Source organism: Cimex lectularius, unplaced genomic scaffold, assembly GCF_000648675.2.
Source record: "Cimex lectularius strain Harlan isolate CLEC.00 unplaced genomic scaffold, Clec_2.1 scaffold18, whole genome shotgun sequence".
Classification (NCBI taxonomy): domain Eukaryota; kingdom Metazoa; phylum Arthropoda; class Insecta; order Hemiptera; family Cimicidae; genus Cimex; species Cimex lectularius.
In genome coordinates, this window is record NW_019392764.1 from 507,837 (window position 1) to 524,845 (window position 17,009).

General features: G+C 36.6%; 1 protein-coding gene across 2 annotated transcripts; it reads right to left on the minus strand.

Moving 5' to 3' along the window:
* Positions 1-4,313: 4,313 nt before the first annotated feature.
* Positions 4,314-16,063, minus strand: LOC106661542 (cytochrome b5-related protein-like). 2 transcript variants are annotated; one of them, XM_024227474.1, is made up of 5 exons: positions 15,955-16,063; positions 6,751-6,948; positions 6,495-6,691; positions 6,241-6,435; positions 4,314-4,524 (listed from the first exon to the last, which is right to left on the minus strand). In XM_024227474.1, exons 1-5 carry the CDS (start codon positions 15,982-15,984, stop codon positions 4,329-4,331), a joined length of 816 nt encoding a protein of 271 aa, XP_024083242.1. In that variant the 5' UTR covers positions 15,985-16,063; the 3' UTR covers positions 4,314-4,328. The 2 variants fall into 2 exon arrangements, with proteins under 2 accessions (XP_024083242.1, XP_024083241.1); XM_024227473.1 differs by lacking the exon at positions 15,955-16,063 and adding an exon at positions 14,548-14,672.
* Between the last annotated feature and the right edge of the window lie 946 nt (positions 16,064-17,009).

The window sequence follows — 17,009 nt, forward strand, 5'->3', positions numbered from 1 at the left end:
CCGAGGGAAGATGGGCGTCCGTCCTTCGCAGGCGGCGCCCCGCACTCCCGGGGCGTCTCTTTCTCGTTACGAGTGGAGGCGCACCTGTAGCGCACACGCTGATACCCGAAAGATGGTGAACTATGCCTGGCCAGGACGAAGCCAGGGGAAACCCTGGTGGAGGTCCGCAGCGATTCTGACGTGCAAATCGATCGTCGGGGCTGGGTATAGTGGCGAAAGACCAATCGAACCATCTAGTAGCTGGTTCCCTCTGAAGTTTCCCTCAGGATAGCTTGCGCTCGGTTGAGACGAGTCTCATCCGGTAGAGCGAATGATTAGTGGCCTTGGGGTCGAAACGACCTCAACCTATTCTCAAACTCCAAATAGATGAGATCCCCGGCTTGCTTGAAAGTGAAGCCGCGGGAATCGGATCAGAGTGCAAAGTGGGCCAATTTTGGTAAGCAGAACTGGCGCTGTGGGATGAACCAAACGCAGAGTTAAGGACCCTGAATCGACGCTCATGTGAACCCATGAAAGGCGTCGGTTGCTTAAGACATGGGTTACCATCCCTTAAGACAGCAGGACGGTGGCCATGGAAGTCGGAATTCGCTAAGGAGTGTGTAACAACTCACCTGCCGAAGCAACTAGGCCTGAAAATGGCGCTCTAGCGACGTGCGTACACTCTGCCGTCAGAGGCAAAGCGGGCCTCTCGCGAGAGGCGCCGTTATGCCCTGATGAGTAAGAGGGTCGCGGCGATGTGAGCAGAAGGGTCGGGGCGTGAGCCCGCCTGGAGCCATCGCCGGTGCAGATCTTGGTGGTAGTAGCAAATACTCCAGCGAGGCCCTGGAGGACTGATGTGGAGAAGGGTTTCTTGTGAACAGCTGTTGCACAAGAGTCAGTACATCAGTCAAAATGATGCAAAGTATCAGCCACGATCGACGCCAGAAGTTGTGAAATATCATTAAGATTACAGGAAGATAGTAGTTTGAAACATCACTTCTGCTACCTTTTGAGACCAAATAAGAATCCTTCCAGAGAACCGGGAATATACCGGAGTCCAAAATATTTGAAAACAATATGGCCAACGGAGCAGCCAAAGAAGCGGCACGTTTCCTAAGCGCTTAAATTGTAACTTTTCCATAACTACTTTTTATCCACTGTAATCTGATGAAGCAATATAGAGCCAACCAGAAATTCCATATTGGGCACAGAATAATTAGATTCCTTAAAACATGAACTAAAGAGTTCAGCCAATTTCACAGCAAGTTGGTAATCATCAGTCAATGCTTTACCACCCGACACCAAAGAAATTGGATATAGATTTGCCTTCCTTTTATCATGAACATACGACAAGCACTCCTTAGCACGCTACTGAGTATTCAGCTCCGCTTAAGTTTCAAAAACATCATAATCTTTCGCAATACAATTCTTCACTTCAATTCTAACAGAAGCATAACTAGCATAATCTTCTTTATTTAACTGATAATGAAGGATACTATGCTAGTTTTATACTTTTTGTACAATCTGTTTTTATTTTTGATAAGTTTATAGTATAATTACCTCACTTGAGAACCAATGGGGAATGAAAATAAAGTAATATAAACCAGGTAAGATGAGATATAATAACATAAAAGAGTACATATTCATGTTAGCTGGTTTATATTATTTTCTTTTCATTAAATGTAATTATTTCATTCATTAGATGTAAAATGTAAGATTAGGATAAGGCTGAAGTTAGGCACTTGCTTTTGCTAAGTGAAAAGCTTTCCAAATAAACTAATGAACAGTAAGAAGGCAGCATGAACAGTTCTAAAGGCTTTATTGATGGAGTTCCACCAAAAAAGTACAACGCACCTCGGGGAAACCTGTTATTTTCGTATCGGAATGTCGGCACATGTAATTGTAGTAACATATTCAGAAATCTATAACTATAAACTCATTAAACTCCAAATCCAGCTCAAAAGAGTAAAGTTCAAAACCCAAAAGCCATGTTAAGTGCTCATAATTAGTTTTACTAAAGTTGTAAGAAAAATCCGAATCCCTGTTTTATAGCATTTGATATGGCCATCAAGGGGAAAAAACACGTCAAGGGCCGGATGGTACGGTTCAATGGATTCAAGGGAATTGCAATCATTCATGACTGATGTGCAACTTTCACTAAAAATGAAGCTAAGAATTCTTCCCATACGATATACTGAGTTGTGGTGATCAATGCCTAACAGGGGCACAACTTATTCAAAGTTTCAGCAATCAATGATCCATCCGAATGCAAGTTATAATCGGCACAAACCAGACAATTTCTATTTTCATACTTTCTTAAAGTAAACTCAAAATTGTCAAAAAAACTCATTAAAAACTATGTCTTTCTAGCCAGGAGGTAAATAGTAGGAACCAAGAATAACCATAAAAACCTTTGAAATTTATAATAATCCAAAAATCCTCAATACTGGTATTTTTAGAAGGGAATAATAATACATCCCTAACCATTCGATTGACCAAATAAATTCTTTTCAATTAATTAATGTTTAATTAAGGTTTTGGTTGAGATAAAAAAGTCAGTGTCACGAGCGGGATTCGAACCCACGACCTTCGGCTGAATACGCCGCTGCTCTACCACTTGACCTATCGTGACTTCGACCAAAACCTTAATTAAAGATTAATTAATTGAAAAGAATTTATTTGGTCAATCAGACCACGAAACCTAATAGATGAAATAAGCAAAATGAAGTATACTTCACTAAAGTTCTCCGGGGCCATTTAATTTGTCGCCGAGAATCAAATAGATTACACGACATTTGAAAAATGGCGAAAAGGAGGGAAAATTCAAAAGGTGGTGTTGAGACGGGAAGTTGGTGTCCGAGTGGATCGATATTAGAGAGATTAATTAATTGTAATTATAAAATTAAGTTATGGTGATAAGTGAAGAATCTGAAAAAAAAATATTTTCAAAGAGGCCAACAAACTATAGTCGATATCATTGATCCCTGCTATAATGGATAATATAAACACTTGACGTAAAGTCGACCAAATCTAAAAAATTAATCAAAGTGATTTATAATGTTTGTGTAGTGTGTGGTCGGGATGAAAAGATTAGTGCCACCAGCGGGGCTCGAACCCACGACCTTCGGCTAGAGTAGGTTCCAGTCCCGCTCGTGGCACTTATCTTTTCATCTCAACCAAACTTTTCCCACAATAAAAACTATAAAACGCTTTGAATAATTGCTCTTTGATCAGCTAAGACCAAATTAACCATATCTAGCGAAATAATTAATTATCTAAAGAATCATCATAACTATCTAAAGAATTAATTGTTTTTGATATTAAAAAAAAATCTATAGACTTTGGATGAGATGGTGAATCGCTATTGAAGTTAGTTTAAAGGAATACCCGATGCAAATTGTCACAGATAATCCTTAATTATTTAACTACAGCTTTCGTCAATATCTGGGTCTCATTGTAGCTATCGACAAAATCGATGAGCGAAGGAATTTTATTAGATAGCCGATTGGGCCCAAGAACTTTATTCTTCATTTCAATTATTCCGAAAAGTAATTGCTCATTAAATAATCTTTGATTCGCTAATTTTACCAAGATTGTTGATATTTGTTCATGAGGAAACTTTATACTATTTAGGTGGTGATTTAATTAAAATTGCAGCATTATTTATATGAGAAGAGGTCTGGGTCGAAACATTAAAGATGAGGATAAATTCCAATCGAGTAAATCCGTAACTTTATTTATTTCTTTATCTTTATTGCGAATGGTGTTAACAATTATTCAGAAATCGTGAGATGCGGTCTGGTGTGATGTAGGTTTCAGAAAAACATTTTCTTTATCGTCCCTACGTTTCGATCTTTATTGAGATCATCTTCAGGGCACTCTCAACACGACACGCAAGAATGGCACAATTGCACAGAAGACAAACACTTTGAGCCCTGAAGATGATCTCAATAAAGATCGAAACGTTGGCACGATAAAGAAAATGTTTTTCTGAAACCTACATCACACCAAACCGCATCTCACGATTTCCGAATAATCATCGACTAACGGTCACTAATCACCACAAATTTCTACACGGTGTTAACAAATTTGGTTTTTTCTTCTGCTAATTTGATTTTCTCTTCACACAACCCTTCTTCTTTAGAAATGAGAGAGTTAAAAGAAGCATCGAACAGAACCTTCTGACGGGCGATATTATTCTCCAATGTGCGTACTTTCGTGGAAAGATTAAAACATTTAATTCTTAAATTGTGTTTTCACATTTCTTCGTGTTAGAAATGACGAACGAAAATGTCTTCTTCGTGGCTTACATGTAAATGGTAAAAAGAATGGCCAATTTGTAATTTAATTTACCTAGAAACCATCTGGACATGGAATATAAATAGGTACACGATCGGCGAGTAGAGCCAGGAGACGAATCTAGCTATGAAAGTCTTGTTCGGATCCGGTAGCCACATAAGTATAGGCTCGAACAGCATGACCTCCAAATCGTACTTGGTGTTGGTGAATAGATGGTGGGACAGAGCATGGGAGATGCGCCACTCTCTGGAAAAAAAAAACAAGAAAAAACAAGGTAATTATCAAATAATAACCTTCGTGCCTATTGTTTTCATGAAGAAATCATGTGAACGTGAACATTTTCTGCTTGAAGTTCCTACTATTCTCTTTTCTTTAAGTATCAATGTGGTTTTGCATATGCCGCAGGCAATATTTTCTAAATGAAAACAAATCTCTAGAATAAATAAAAAATACTTTTATTTGTAATTTCGTGGTTTTTAGTCTGCCTATTCTCTCTGATTAGTCTATCGGACGGATTTCGACAATTTGTTATCTTCAGTGTTGAACCTGGGTATTCTTTCAAGTTTACCAAGATTACTCCGACTACTGCCCTGCGGGAGCGAGAGTGCCACAGGGCTGTGTGCTCGGACCAATACTGTACTACCTTTACACCTCACATATCCCAACATCCCTCTACCATATTTGATTCCTTTGCTGACCACATAGCTATCCTCTGATCCCGATCCAGCAATTGCCACGGAGGAAACACACATCCTACGAAGAGCCGAATGGAGTAAACTTTGGAGGAAAAACATTAATTAAAACAAACCCATGTTTCCTTTACCTTCCGGAGCAGCATCCCTTACACAAAATTCTTCTACAGCATTCCTATCCCTAAAACCGGCTGCATACGCTATGGGTTCTATTTTGGCTTCTAACCTGGAACCGGCACACAAATAAAAAGACTGTAACTATGGACTACTTGGATGCAAATCTAACATATCGACAAAAAACAAAATACACTCTACAAAATATACTGAAACCGATTTGGAAATGGGGACTGAAACTATGGGGCACTGTTAAACCTACCAATATCCAGCGAATTCAATCCGCCAAATCCAAAATTCTCAGAATCGTAGTTAGCGCTTCCTGTTATGTCTCCAATATCACCCCTAACGACCTCACGAGACTCTTTGTAAATAAATTAATCCCAACCAAATTTTCTAGGTTCCACGATAACTTTACCCACTCCAACCCATTACCCAACCCATGTCCAACATAACCCATCCCTATAATCCCTTCAGATGACTAAATTAGAGATCTTAAAAAAATTTGGGAGAGCAACAAAGGTTGCAAACTCCACTCAAGAGATTATGTGCCAATGTTATTGTAAATATGAATCATAAGATTACATAACGAATGCAGATGGTATTAAATATTTTATTTTTAAAATGTTACAAAAAATTATTACAACTAAGTAATTGCATATTTAATTAAATCGCAGTGCAGCGACGGAGAATTAAATGGATTTAATGGATTGGACAGTTGATAAAAGCATGATGCTCGCCATACCAAAATGTTGGCAAAGTTAAGGATTCCTTGACCATAATTGACTTCTTAAAAATTACAGACCAGTTGTTTTTATTAAACATATATATATACATATACATATGCATATACATATACATATACATATACATATACATATACATATACATATACATATACATATACATATTCATATACATATACATATATATATTTATATATATATATATTTATATTTATATATGTGTGGGTGTGTGTAGTGAGATTTTTTCATGTCTTCAGGGAGTATATGCCTGTAGTGTAGCATCCGATCATTGCGGCTAAACCCACTGTGTCAGCGTGCAGAAACGCGTCTGACATTTAATATAGTTTGGCAGACAAGAATGATGGATAATGTTAACTATAAATACATGTTTTTTTAAAACTATTTTCTACCTTACTGATAGCCCTGATAAGGAGAAAAGGTACATCCTCCAAGAATCTTTCTGATGGAAGAAATTGTGCGCGCAGACAGTACACGTCGTTATGGCCAGCCCTGCTAAAGTAGCGACAAGCAGGCTTTCCATCGTAGCGGCTAACACAGAAAGAAGAACCGCAGCTAACGCCAGTCCATCAACCATCCTGAGAGATCTTTAAATATTTGTTTCGTTTATTAACTATCTTTTTGATTTGTAAAACATCATTCTCACTGAGTTGTCGGTCCTGGTGGTAATTTTGCAATTTCCACTCTAACTTTGGCTTTGAGCTTATTGTAAAAGCCATCGGGATTAAAAGTAAAAGGAGCGTTCCTCGGCGTTTTGGCGTCCCTAACATAGAACTTGGGCAGAATTTGTGGCGCCTTGTTTGAAATGTGATGTGCTTCGAAGGCCTCGGTTATGTCGGTACCCTATAAACGTTACCGTATGAAACTATATATGTACATACAAAATAAAAAAACAAACAAACCTGTGTCATTTTTATCCAGTCGGAACCACCTGGGTGGTTGTTAACCCAACTGCTCAGATCGTAGAGTTTGTCATGGATCCTCCAAAGAGATTCGGCGCCCTCGTCCGTCCTTCTGCTCTCCATCCACTGATCCGCATTCCTGAAGTGACTTGTAAATTTAGGTCCTTTCCATGACTTCCAACTGTCGGACGATTCATTCTACAAAAACACAAAGCGTTTATAATTCACAAAATATTCAACTAATTGTATATGCGATCAGTTACTATGGGAAGAAACTTTCACATCACGACAGCTAAGTACAACTTGAGTTGTGAGTACATAAAAATTGAAAAGATCTTACTTGTCAACCAAAGAAAACCGTAGAAGAGCAATCGTTTAAGAATAGGGTATATTTCTCTTATTCTTTAATAGCTATCTGACCTTTATCTTGAAATAGTATTTATATTTTTTTGGCTATATAACACAATAGCATCAATTCTAAATTTAGAGGTTTTCTAGGACTTCCAACTCTAGGACAATTATAGAATGTACTATAATTTCTGGTTATTATTAACCCAACACTGAATACATTTAATAGTACAAAGAATCATTGAATTATGATCCAGTTACCATTGTAACAACGACTGTAGCTCAAATTTGGGGAGGAAATCACATTGGGAGAATGGACGACCTGCAAAAGAACTTGTTATTGGTTGTTACTGATCAGTTTTGGTCAGCCTTTGCTGTTTTGGTTGCCAGAAGCGTCTAGACACTTCAATAGTTGCAATGAAATTAAATAAGTCAAGTATTGGATGATCTATAATTTCCCTGATAGTCCACTGAGGCCCACTACTAAAGATGGTAAAGTTGCGAAACGTGTCTAGACAAAACCAGCGAGAATAGGTAGATCAAATGGGATGGGTCAGGTTCATCATCCCTCAGACCATGGAAAGATCTTAGAACTTGTTACCTCACAACAACAAAATAACCTAGGATTTCCAAAATAACCATCGCCGTCTTGCCCTTTTATAAGTTCGGACAAACCCAATTCTGAAGATGACGAAATCGAAAGACGACGTCAGACAGACCAGCGAGTATAAGTCGCCATCAATTGAACTAATTGTAGAGACCAAATTGCAGCTTAATCACCCAGCAAACCTCAACAATATATCTCATATTGTCAGAAATTCACTAATTTCGTGGTCCGCTTGACCAATTAATATATTACAATTAATTAAGGTTTTTAGTTGAGATAAAAAAGTCAATGGCACGAGCGGGATTCGAACCCACGATCTTCGGCTTGATACGCCGCTGCTCTACCACTTGAGCTATCGTGATTTCGATCCACTCGGACACCAACTTCCCATCTCAACCGCACCTTTTGAATTTTCCCTCCTTTTTGCCATTTTTCAAATGTCGTGTAATCTATTTGATTCTCGGCGACAAATGAAATAGCCACGGAGAGCTTTAGTGAAGTATACTTCATTTTTAACCATTAAATTCACTAATTTCGTGGTCCGCTTGACCTATTAATATATTACCTTAATTAATTGTAATTGTCAGAAATTTTGAATCGTAAATTTCATTTAATAAGTCCCGTTTAGATATTATACCTGGATTTCAGGGCAGAGAAAAAATTCCCAGACGAAAATTAAAAGTATGGTCTGGACGACGACAGTGAATAACTGTACTTTACTTTTAAGACTTTTCCTGTTTTTATTACCTGCGAGGAATATTGGTAATCGGATTTAGGCGGATAAGCTGTTACGATGAATTTGACCATGTTTTCTTTTTCTTTTATAACTGCTTACAAAATGTAACGAGCGAAAATGAAGATATTCACAGAATATATGTACATACACATGCAAACACACAATATTTCATATGTACATGTCTGGCGTGATAAGATTTAAATTTAATCCAAGTTGAGTAATCGCTCGAAGAAGACTTTAAAAGAAAAAGAAGAATTTATTGTCAAAACTGTTCAATGTTTAAGTTTGAACCGATAGAGTGACGGGTAGAAGGCTATCGTACGATTAAGGCAAGGATATTTAGGGATTAGGGTTTTGTTGATTAAGGTGATGGGCGGGCGTCTGGACCCACCAGACTATGCTGATGTGTTGGTCTGAGGGGCGTTTGGTTACTCCGTAATTTCCATTAAGGTAGTATACCGACGTTCACGCGGCCACCTTTCCCTGGATTGCATTGGAAGGAAGAGTTGAGCTGCAAAGGTTGCGGGTTTATAGTTTACGATGGAATTACAGTTTGGAGTGAAATCTATAGTTGCGGGCCTGGACCAGTTTAGGACTTCAGGTCTTTTTAGATTGGAGTGGATAGTATGATTGGTGATTTAGATTGGAGCATCAACTATCGTGCCTAGGATTTTGGTTTGGAAGATTTGAATTTTCTGAGATTGAAACGTACTGTTCAAGCCTATAGGTTCAAATTTGTGCCAGACTTTGCTGATGTGTTGGTCTGAGGGGCGATTGGTCACTCCATAATTTCCATTATGGACGTTCACGCGGCCACCTTTCCCTGGATTACATTGGAAGGAAGCGTTGAGCTGCAAAGGTTGCAGGTTTATTGTTTGCGATGAGAATACAGTTTGGAGTGAAATCTATAGTTCGGGACTGGACCAGTTTAGGGACTTCAGCTCTTTTTAGATTGGAGTGGATAGTATGATTGGTGACTTAGATTGGAACATCGACTATCGTGCCTAGGATTTTGGATTGGAGGATTTGAATTTTTTGAGATTGAAACGTACTGTTCAAGCCTATAGGTTCAAATTGTGCGAGGATGACAGTATATACATTTTTATTGCACAATGTCAATTTTGATTTTCATGTAGTCTTTTCAACACGTTATATCTCAAGTTACAGTCAGTTCGTTTGTATGTTCCGCGTAAGCCTTTTGCCCAGGTATAATCCAAAATATCGTACACTATTCGCTGGAGGAATTGGGGTGTTATATAAATATACAAGTGACAATTTGTAGATTAAGAGTAAAACTACGTATAAACCTCGATACTCCAGTGCCGAAGCCAGGGTTCTTGGAAATAAAGATGAGATTAGAAGTTGCGGATAGAAGTAAGCAAAGTATGGGGAGAATGAGTAAATAATTCTTTTCTTACAAGAAGGCTTAAAGTCCAACTACTCGTTGGGTATCGCGGATTAGGGTTCAAACCACTTCATACTAATCTTAATTAACAGTGCATGTGTAGTGCCGGGTTTCGATCCTAGAACTAGTTTGGCAAACACGAGTCGCCCTAACCACTCGGTCACCGCGGAGAGGATTACCACATGAACTTTATGTGAAAGTTAAGGTGTTTGAATGCAATGGGAGATCAGCTGTAAAGAACCAAGTAGTGGTCCAAATTTTGAGTTGTTCGGCCATCCTCCAGTACTTGTCATTGCCCCACGAATGTCCAAACAGTAGAGATTATTGGTTGGATAGTTTGTCCAAAGTTAAATCAGGCAGAAGATTTCTTCGTAACGTACAATAGTTCTTGTTGACCTTTATCCTACTGTGCAAATCAAGGTAAAAAAATCTGTTTTGTTTTTATTTGGGTTGTTTGAGCTGATTAGGTAATAAATAATCAGAGAAACAAATCTCGCAACTTTTTATCTTTGTTCACAACTTTTTTTATCGATATGCCGTAAATATACTGAAGACCATTATCATTTGCCTTTCTCTACATTATAATGACCATGGATGATACAATAGATATCCTATGTGATTATCAATTATAAAATTTTGAAAGGTTTTTTGACATAACAGACCCCTTGGTCAAAATGGTCATAAACCAATTATTGAAATATAATTGCCCTGCAAAATTTCCCTGGCAATTCACTATCGTTAATATTCCTGTTGTTAGGTCTACTCTATACGATAACGACTCCCAAAGGAAGTTAATTTTTCTATAAAGAAAACTATCAACTATCACACCGGAATTGTCAAACGTAACAGATTTGTGGACCATTATCAAAAATATACAATTTAAATTATTTTTCTCAACTTTATTGTTTTAAAATTTCTAATCCATGTCTAATTTAGGTTTCTCCGTAATTATTGTTTTCTTAAACTCACAGAATCCTTTATTTTGGTGATGGATTTTAAAATAGAATTTAATCTAACATGATTTTTTTTTCTTTTTTTAACGAGGGTCGTATGAACCCTCGGGGTGCCGATGTTTTTGAAAAAAAGCCCATTTTTAAGTATGCCGGGTTCGAATGCAGGTGCTGGATTCGAACCCGGGACCTTTACCTTACAGTGATGAGCGCCGAGTCCACGCCTAACCGTTGCGGCCACCGACGCCCGCTATTCTTTATTTGCTGTATAGGGCAATTGCAGTTTTTCTACTGCCTATAAATCACATCAACTACCGAGTGAAACCAATAGACTATAAGATCTAGCAACAATCTGAAATAGAGATATAAAGTAGCTCGTACAATTTTTCTCTCAAGGCCTTGTTTATATTGCATAGTATAATTACTATTCAAACGAAATTGTATTTTATTCCTCATATAAAACAGAATTCACTTGATAGGCACTAGTTGATATTTTTTAATTGCATACATTTAATTAATCTTCAGCTATTTTGCAAATGTTTGGTATTTTGTGCCACTTTCCTCAAATTTCGTTCTAAAAACCCTTCAAATCTCAGCTATGTCTTCGTTTCTATAAAAATAATGTTGTTAATATTCACACTGACTTTTTTATCTCAATTAAAAACCTTACTTAACTGAAAGATATACCTTCACTAAAGCTCTCTGTGGGCATTTCATTTGTCGTCAAATAGATTACATGACATTTGAAAAATGGCAAAAAGGAGGGAAAATCGAAAGGTGGGGTTGAGTTGGGAAGTTAGTGTCCAAGTGGATCGAGGTCTCGATAGCTCAGGTGGTAGAGCAGCGGCGTATCCAGCCGAAGGTCGTGGGTTCGAATCCCTCTCGTGACAGTTTCTCTCAACTAAAAACCTTAATTAACTGAAAGATATTAATTGGTCAAGCGGACCACGAAAACTTGTGAATTTAAGTTGCTAATATTGTTGGAGAGCACGATTTTTAAAACTGAATACATGTTAAACTTTAATTGAATACATATTATTCCAAAATACGTCGAAAGATTTTGTAACGTTTATTTGTGTCTAACCTTAGGCCGAGGTTTTCAACTTTCACGAAATAGAAGGTGAATTAAAAAATTAATTAGATGTTCTCAATAATATTATTTTTGTGGAATGTATTTATTTATAAATAAATTATTCTTATTCTTAGATCGTTTCTAAGGTGTTTTTCAGGAACATACACCTTAAAAACGATCTAAAAATAAGCGAACAATCACGAAGGAAGTACAGAAGAATAAATATTCTTATAAGGAATAAGTTATCAAGGGGAAAATTCGATGGCACTATCAACTCAGATGTAAAACGCCCTAAACTTGGTAGAAAGATGGTGTGAGAAAATGGGTTTAAATATCAAACATGAGAAAACATCCCTCATACCTTTTACAAGACAATGGACTTCAAAGCACCCAGTCTATAAGATGAAGCCTTAACGTTCTCAAAGAAACTAAGTAACAAAAGTACAAATCGAGAAAATATATAAGCAACATAACTCCAGACACAATAAACACCAAGATGGCGTATGAGTATGTCTATAAAGACTAGCACGTCTTAACAAAAGGAGGACGATACTTGTTCCACAGCGTCTATGGAAACCGCACTCGAACTCCCACCCTTACAAAATATACGCGCAAAATGTGGCTTTTGAGAGTGCCGACGGATTCCTGAGATACAAGTAAATAAAGCCAAAGGAGAAGCCATCATACAATTCTGGAGAGAATTCAAATAAGTGAGATTACTATAACGGTTCCTGACAAAATGAGATGAAAACTCAACTTTGACAGACCCTTCTTAGTGGTATAGATAACAGAGAACTTTGGAAGAAAGGCAACTCCACGTTTCAGAATAATACCTAATATGGTACACTGATGGAACAGGAAGTAGGTGTAGAGGTCAAAAATTACACCCTAGCAAAACCCCTTGTTCGTACACCAGAGCTTCATGTGTTCACCTGCTCGCAGGCCAACATCCACTAATTTAAACTCACTTTGGAAGACCTTTCCCTGTGGCTATACGTAGGAGAGATCTTTGGAAGAACCCGTATCAGGAAGGAGCCTAATATGATACACTAATAGATCAAAGATGGAAATGGTGTAGGGGTAAAAGAACCAAATTACATGGAAAAACCCGTTGGACTAGATCCAACAGCCTTCCAAGCAATACAACTTGTGCAGGAGTTAATAAAAAAGAATATGAAAAGAGCCCTGTTAGCAGGGTTATGTTAATTAACAAACATACAGCAGTAAAGAGAACACGTTTATTCCGATTCACAGAGGACGAACACACACGAACAAGTGAGCTGTTAAACGATTACGGTACCGTTTTGTCAAATGTAGGTTCTTGGCGAAAACGCGCCTTAGTTTACCTTAATCCCTCGCACTGAGTGCCAACGATGGCTGGTTTCTCGTGGCATGTGTCCTCCAGGTACTGCGATGGCCTTAAAGACATATGTAATACGTATAGGCAACAAATAAAAACATACAAAAACCTTTGGACAGCCAGGCAGTCATAAAGACCCTAAATGCAGGAGCTTTTAGCTCCAAACTAATCTGAAAATGCCTGAATTGCCCAATAGTCTTAGGAAAAAAGGTTACTTTATGGTTGGTTCCGGAATTTAAAGTGTAGAAGAAAATGAACAGGCTGCCCAACTAATGTGCAGACCTATCTAACCCATGGGAACAGAACCACAACTAGGCGCTCCGGAATGTGTTATAGTTGGAACTGGAAAAATAGTTTGAGAAAGAAACTAAAGCTGTGGACAAAAACACGAGGTATGAGGCGAGTTAAGAGGCTTATAAATCTTTCAAAAAAGTAGGTAAAAGAATCCTCAGCAGGAAGGATTTGTTGAAAATTTTAGACCTCTTAAGCATCAAACTTTTTAAAAAAATTTAGCCGATTTTTACTCATAAATAAAACTAAAAACTCTTAAATAAATAAAACTATTTTACCTCAGCCTTAATCACTGTGTCTCGCTATAGTTAGACCACAACGATTTATGTAGTATAATAATAATTTATTTTCATAATATTCATGTGATCTAACACTGAATATGTCGAAATGGCAAAACGCGTCTGACGGACCAAACCAGCGAGGATAGACAGTCTAAAAACGACGAGTAACGACCAAAAGGTCCATCACCCAGCAGACCACATGTTGAAATTTCGTAAAATACCTGTAGTAGTCCTTTCCGAACATTTTCTCACTTTTCGCCATCTTCAGTGGTCGGTCTGCTCGTTTTTTGTCAATCGAATTTGGCCAAAGGAAATACTATAAAAACATTATCGGAAGGACTTCAAAAGTGAATCTCTTTGGAAATAAACTTTTAAGTTTTATCTACTAATTTTCACCGGAAAATTAATAAACACTCATGAGGCGTGACTGGAAGAATGGTAACAAGAAATCATACGATAAAGTAAATAGTGTAATTCTGTACTTTATCATCATGTAAAAAGAAATTATTTTATCAACTCTCACTGCAGACGAAAGCGAACAAATTGTACAGTCTAAGTAGAATCGTAATCGGAGTTTTTTAATTAGGCGATTAAGTGATAAATGACTCGGCAAAATGATAAATAAGATTATTTTTGTGCCGTTTTGAATTTCAATTATATTTTCATTCATAAATATTTTCATAATGTTGATGTTTATATTCGAAGCTGTATTTTTTGTAATTTACTAAGAAGATTTTCAAGACGTACCTTTATTTGTGGCCAAATCTTCCACCCACCGTTTAAAAGAAGCGATACCTCGCGGAACACATACTTTGACATGTCTACACCACGAGTCTTCCAAAAACACTACGCGGACTGTCTGATATCCCTTCCAACTGACATGTTCCGGGCATTTTCCAGCCGAGTAGAGTGAAGAATAGAGGACGTCATGCATGGCAAATGACAAGAACGGTTTTACGGTCTACACCTTTGATTACCGTGTTTTCAAATAGCCAATTAAAGACAAAATTTATCGGAAGGATGTTAGGAAATCGTTGCAGAAATGTAACTATAATGGGCTCGTTTCGATATGCCTTTTTGAATAAATAATGACAAACCTTTGGCCTCTGCGGCTTAAAAGCATGCAACTTTGAAGTAATGGCGGAAAAAGTTGTTAAATTATTCATATTGATTTTTTTAAACATTTTTATAGTTATTTATGAATCTATGAATTCAACGTGCCTTTTTAATGTTGAATGCAAATCACATCTAAAATTCAGTCTTGCTGTCCTATTTATTTAACTCCCCTACCCTACGAGTGTTCCCTCTAACGAAAACACAAATAAATCATTAAAAATATATCAATTTTCTACAACTAGGACGAAACTGTTTCAAATCAAAACTGCTAAGTACGCCTTTTATTAGATACAAATCCATTAAAAAAAGTTCTTGCAAGTTCTTTTAATTAACAATAAATTCCAGGAGCGAAATCCTCTGAAAGGACGTATTTATCTCTCTCTAATTTTGTGTCTGACCATTATCACAAAATGGTATATTTTGTGGTTACATATCACAATAGCATAAATTTAAATGATTTATTGAAATTGTATACTAGTTGAGCAAGTTTGGCTCCATTAATTATTATGTGGGGTTTTATTTGAACTAATAAGCCTTAAATTTAATGTTGTTGTTTAATGAATATTTTTCAATGCTCAATGTAGAATTAATTAAATTAATGTACTGGTCCTGTACAATACTTTTTGTACTATTTCTGTTTTGTTTAAGATTAAAAATCTTAAGAACTTTCAACACGATATACTTGTATTTTTTATCATACTACATAGCCTCATTCCAATACTAATTATTTAAACTGGTTTTGGACAAATGGACTTCCCGATTTGTGAATCAGTGAAGGTGATTTCGAGGTGATCAACTTGTCTGAAAACCCAAAATTTTAAAATTAACTTAAAATAAACAAAAATAATAATAATGAATAAATTATATTTCATTACTTATTTATCCAGCTGAAAACTGTAATAATGTATAATTTAACTTCACCCTATAAACTGAACCATTTAAAAAACATCTTTTAAATCTGACAATGATCATTTGGCCCACAAATCCTATATTATTTAAACTTTTATAAATATACTTTAAATTTAAAATTCCAATTACCTCAGGTGAGATCTGACAGCCTCCGAACATTTGGAAAAGGATTCAGATCATGAACAAATGGTCACTATTAAACTTTCTTCACCAGATCACAGTTTATCTCAAAGTGATGTAAGATAGGTTGGACATGATATCAATAGGTCAAACGTTTTTGTTTTAAACTATTTCATCTTTAAAAATGCATTCATCAACTAAACAGTAAGATAAATTAATATTAATCAATAATAACAACAATCAAAATTGGCCAGAATCTGTTTAGTTATATTAGAGTAGAACTTTTAATATTTTCCTCTTCTTACGAGATCCTCTTTTTTTCTTTTTTTTTTTAAATACAAATTAAAACATATTAATTAAATAAAGTGACTTGGTTGAAAGGTTTGTCACAGCAGTCATTTAGATTTTTCCCATCCTCGCCGTGACTAAGGCTGACCCCATACTGGCAGAACGACAATTACTTGCCATGCTAAAAATGAAATTTTTTGGGAGGGTTTAATTTCTTAAGGCCTTCATTTTGTCTTGCCTATAATGGGGAGGGCAAAGAGGAAAGGGCGATTGTATATGATTGAAAATATTTATTCTAATTAAAAGTAATTCTTTTCGTTGGTTCCTCTTTTACACTAGTATCTAGAAAGGTTTTTAAAATATTTACATTTATATATTAAAATGTATACATTGTCTAATTAAGTCAACAGGAAACCAGCCCAGCATAAAATTTCCTAATGAATGCTCACAATTTTCCTAATAAATAAATAAACTAATAAATAAACATGAATAAAATATCCATGTACAAAATTTTAAGCACCTGGTAGATGTCGTTTGGACTAGGTCTTTGAGGGTGGGCGGCAAGCTACTTGAGTGCGCTTTTTTTAGTACATCTGACTTTCTCTCAAACTTTTTGCAGATGATCTTGTGCTCAACGTCCTCTTGGACTCCGCACCATACACAGGGGGCTGTCTTTCCTTTTAAATTTATGCAACTTGTCATACTCATTTCATTCGTTCAGGTTTATCTAGATTGTGTGTTTTCTAAGTGGTTCCTTCTAGGTCATTCCTTTTGGT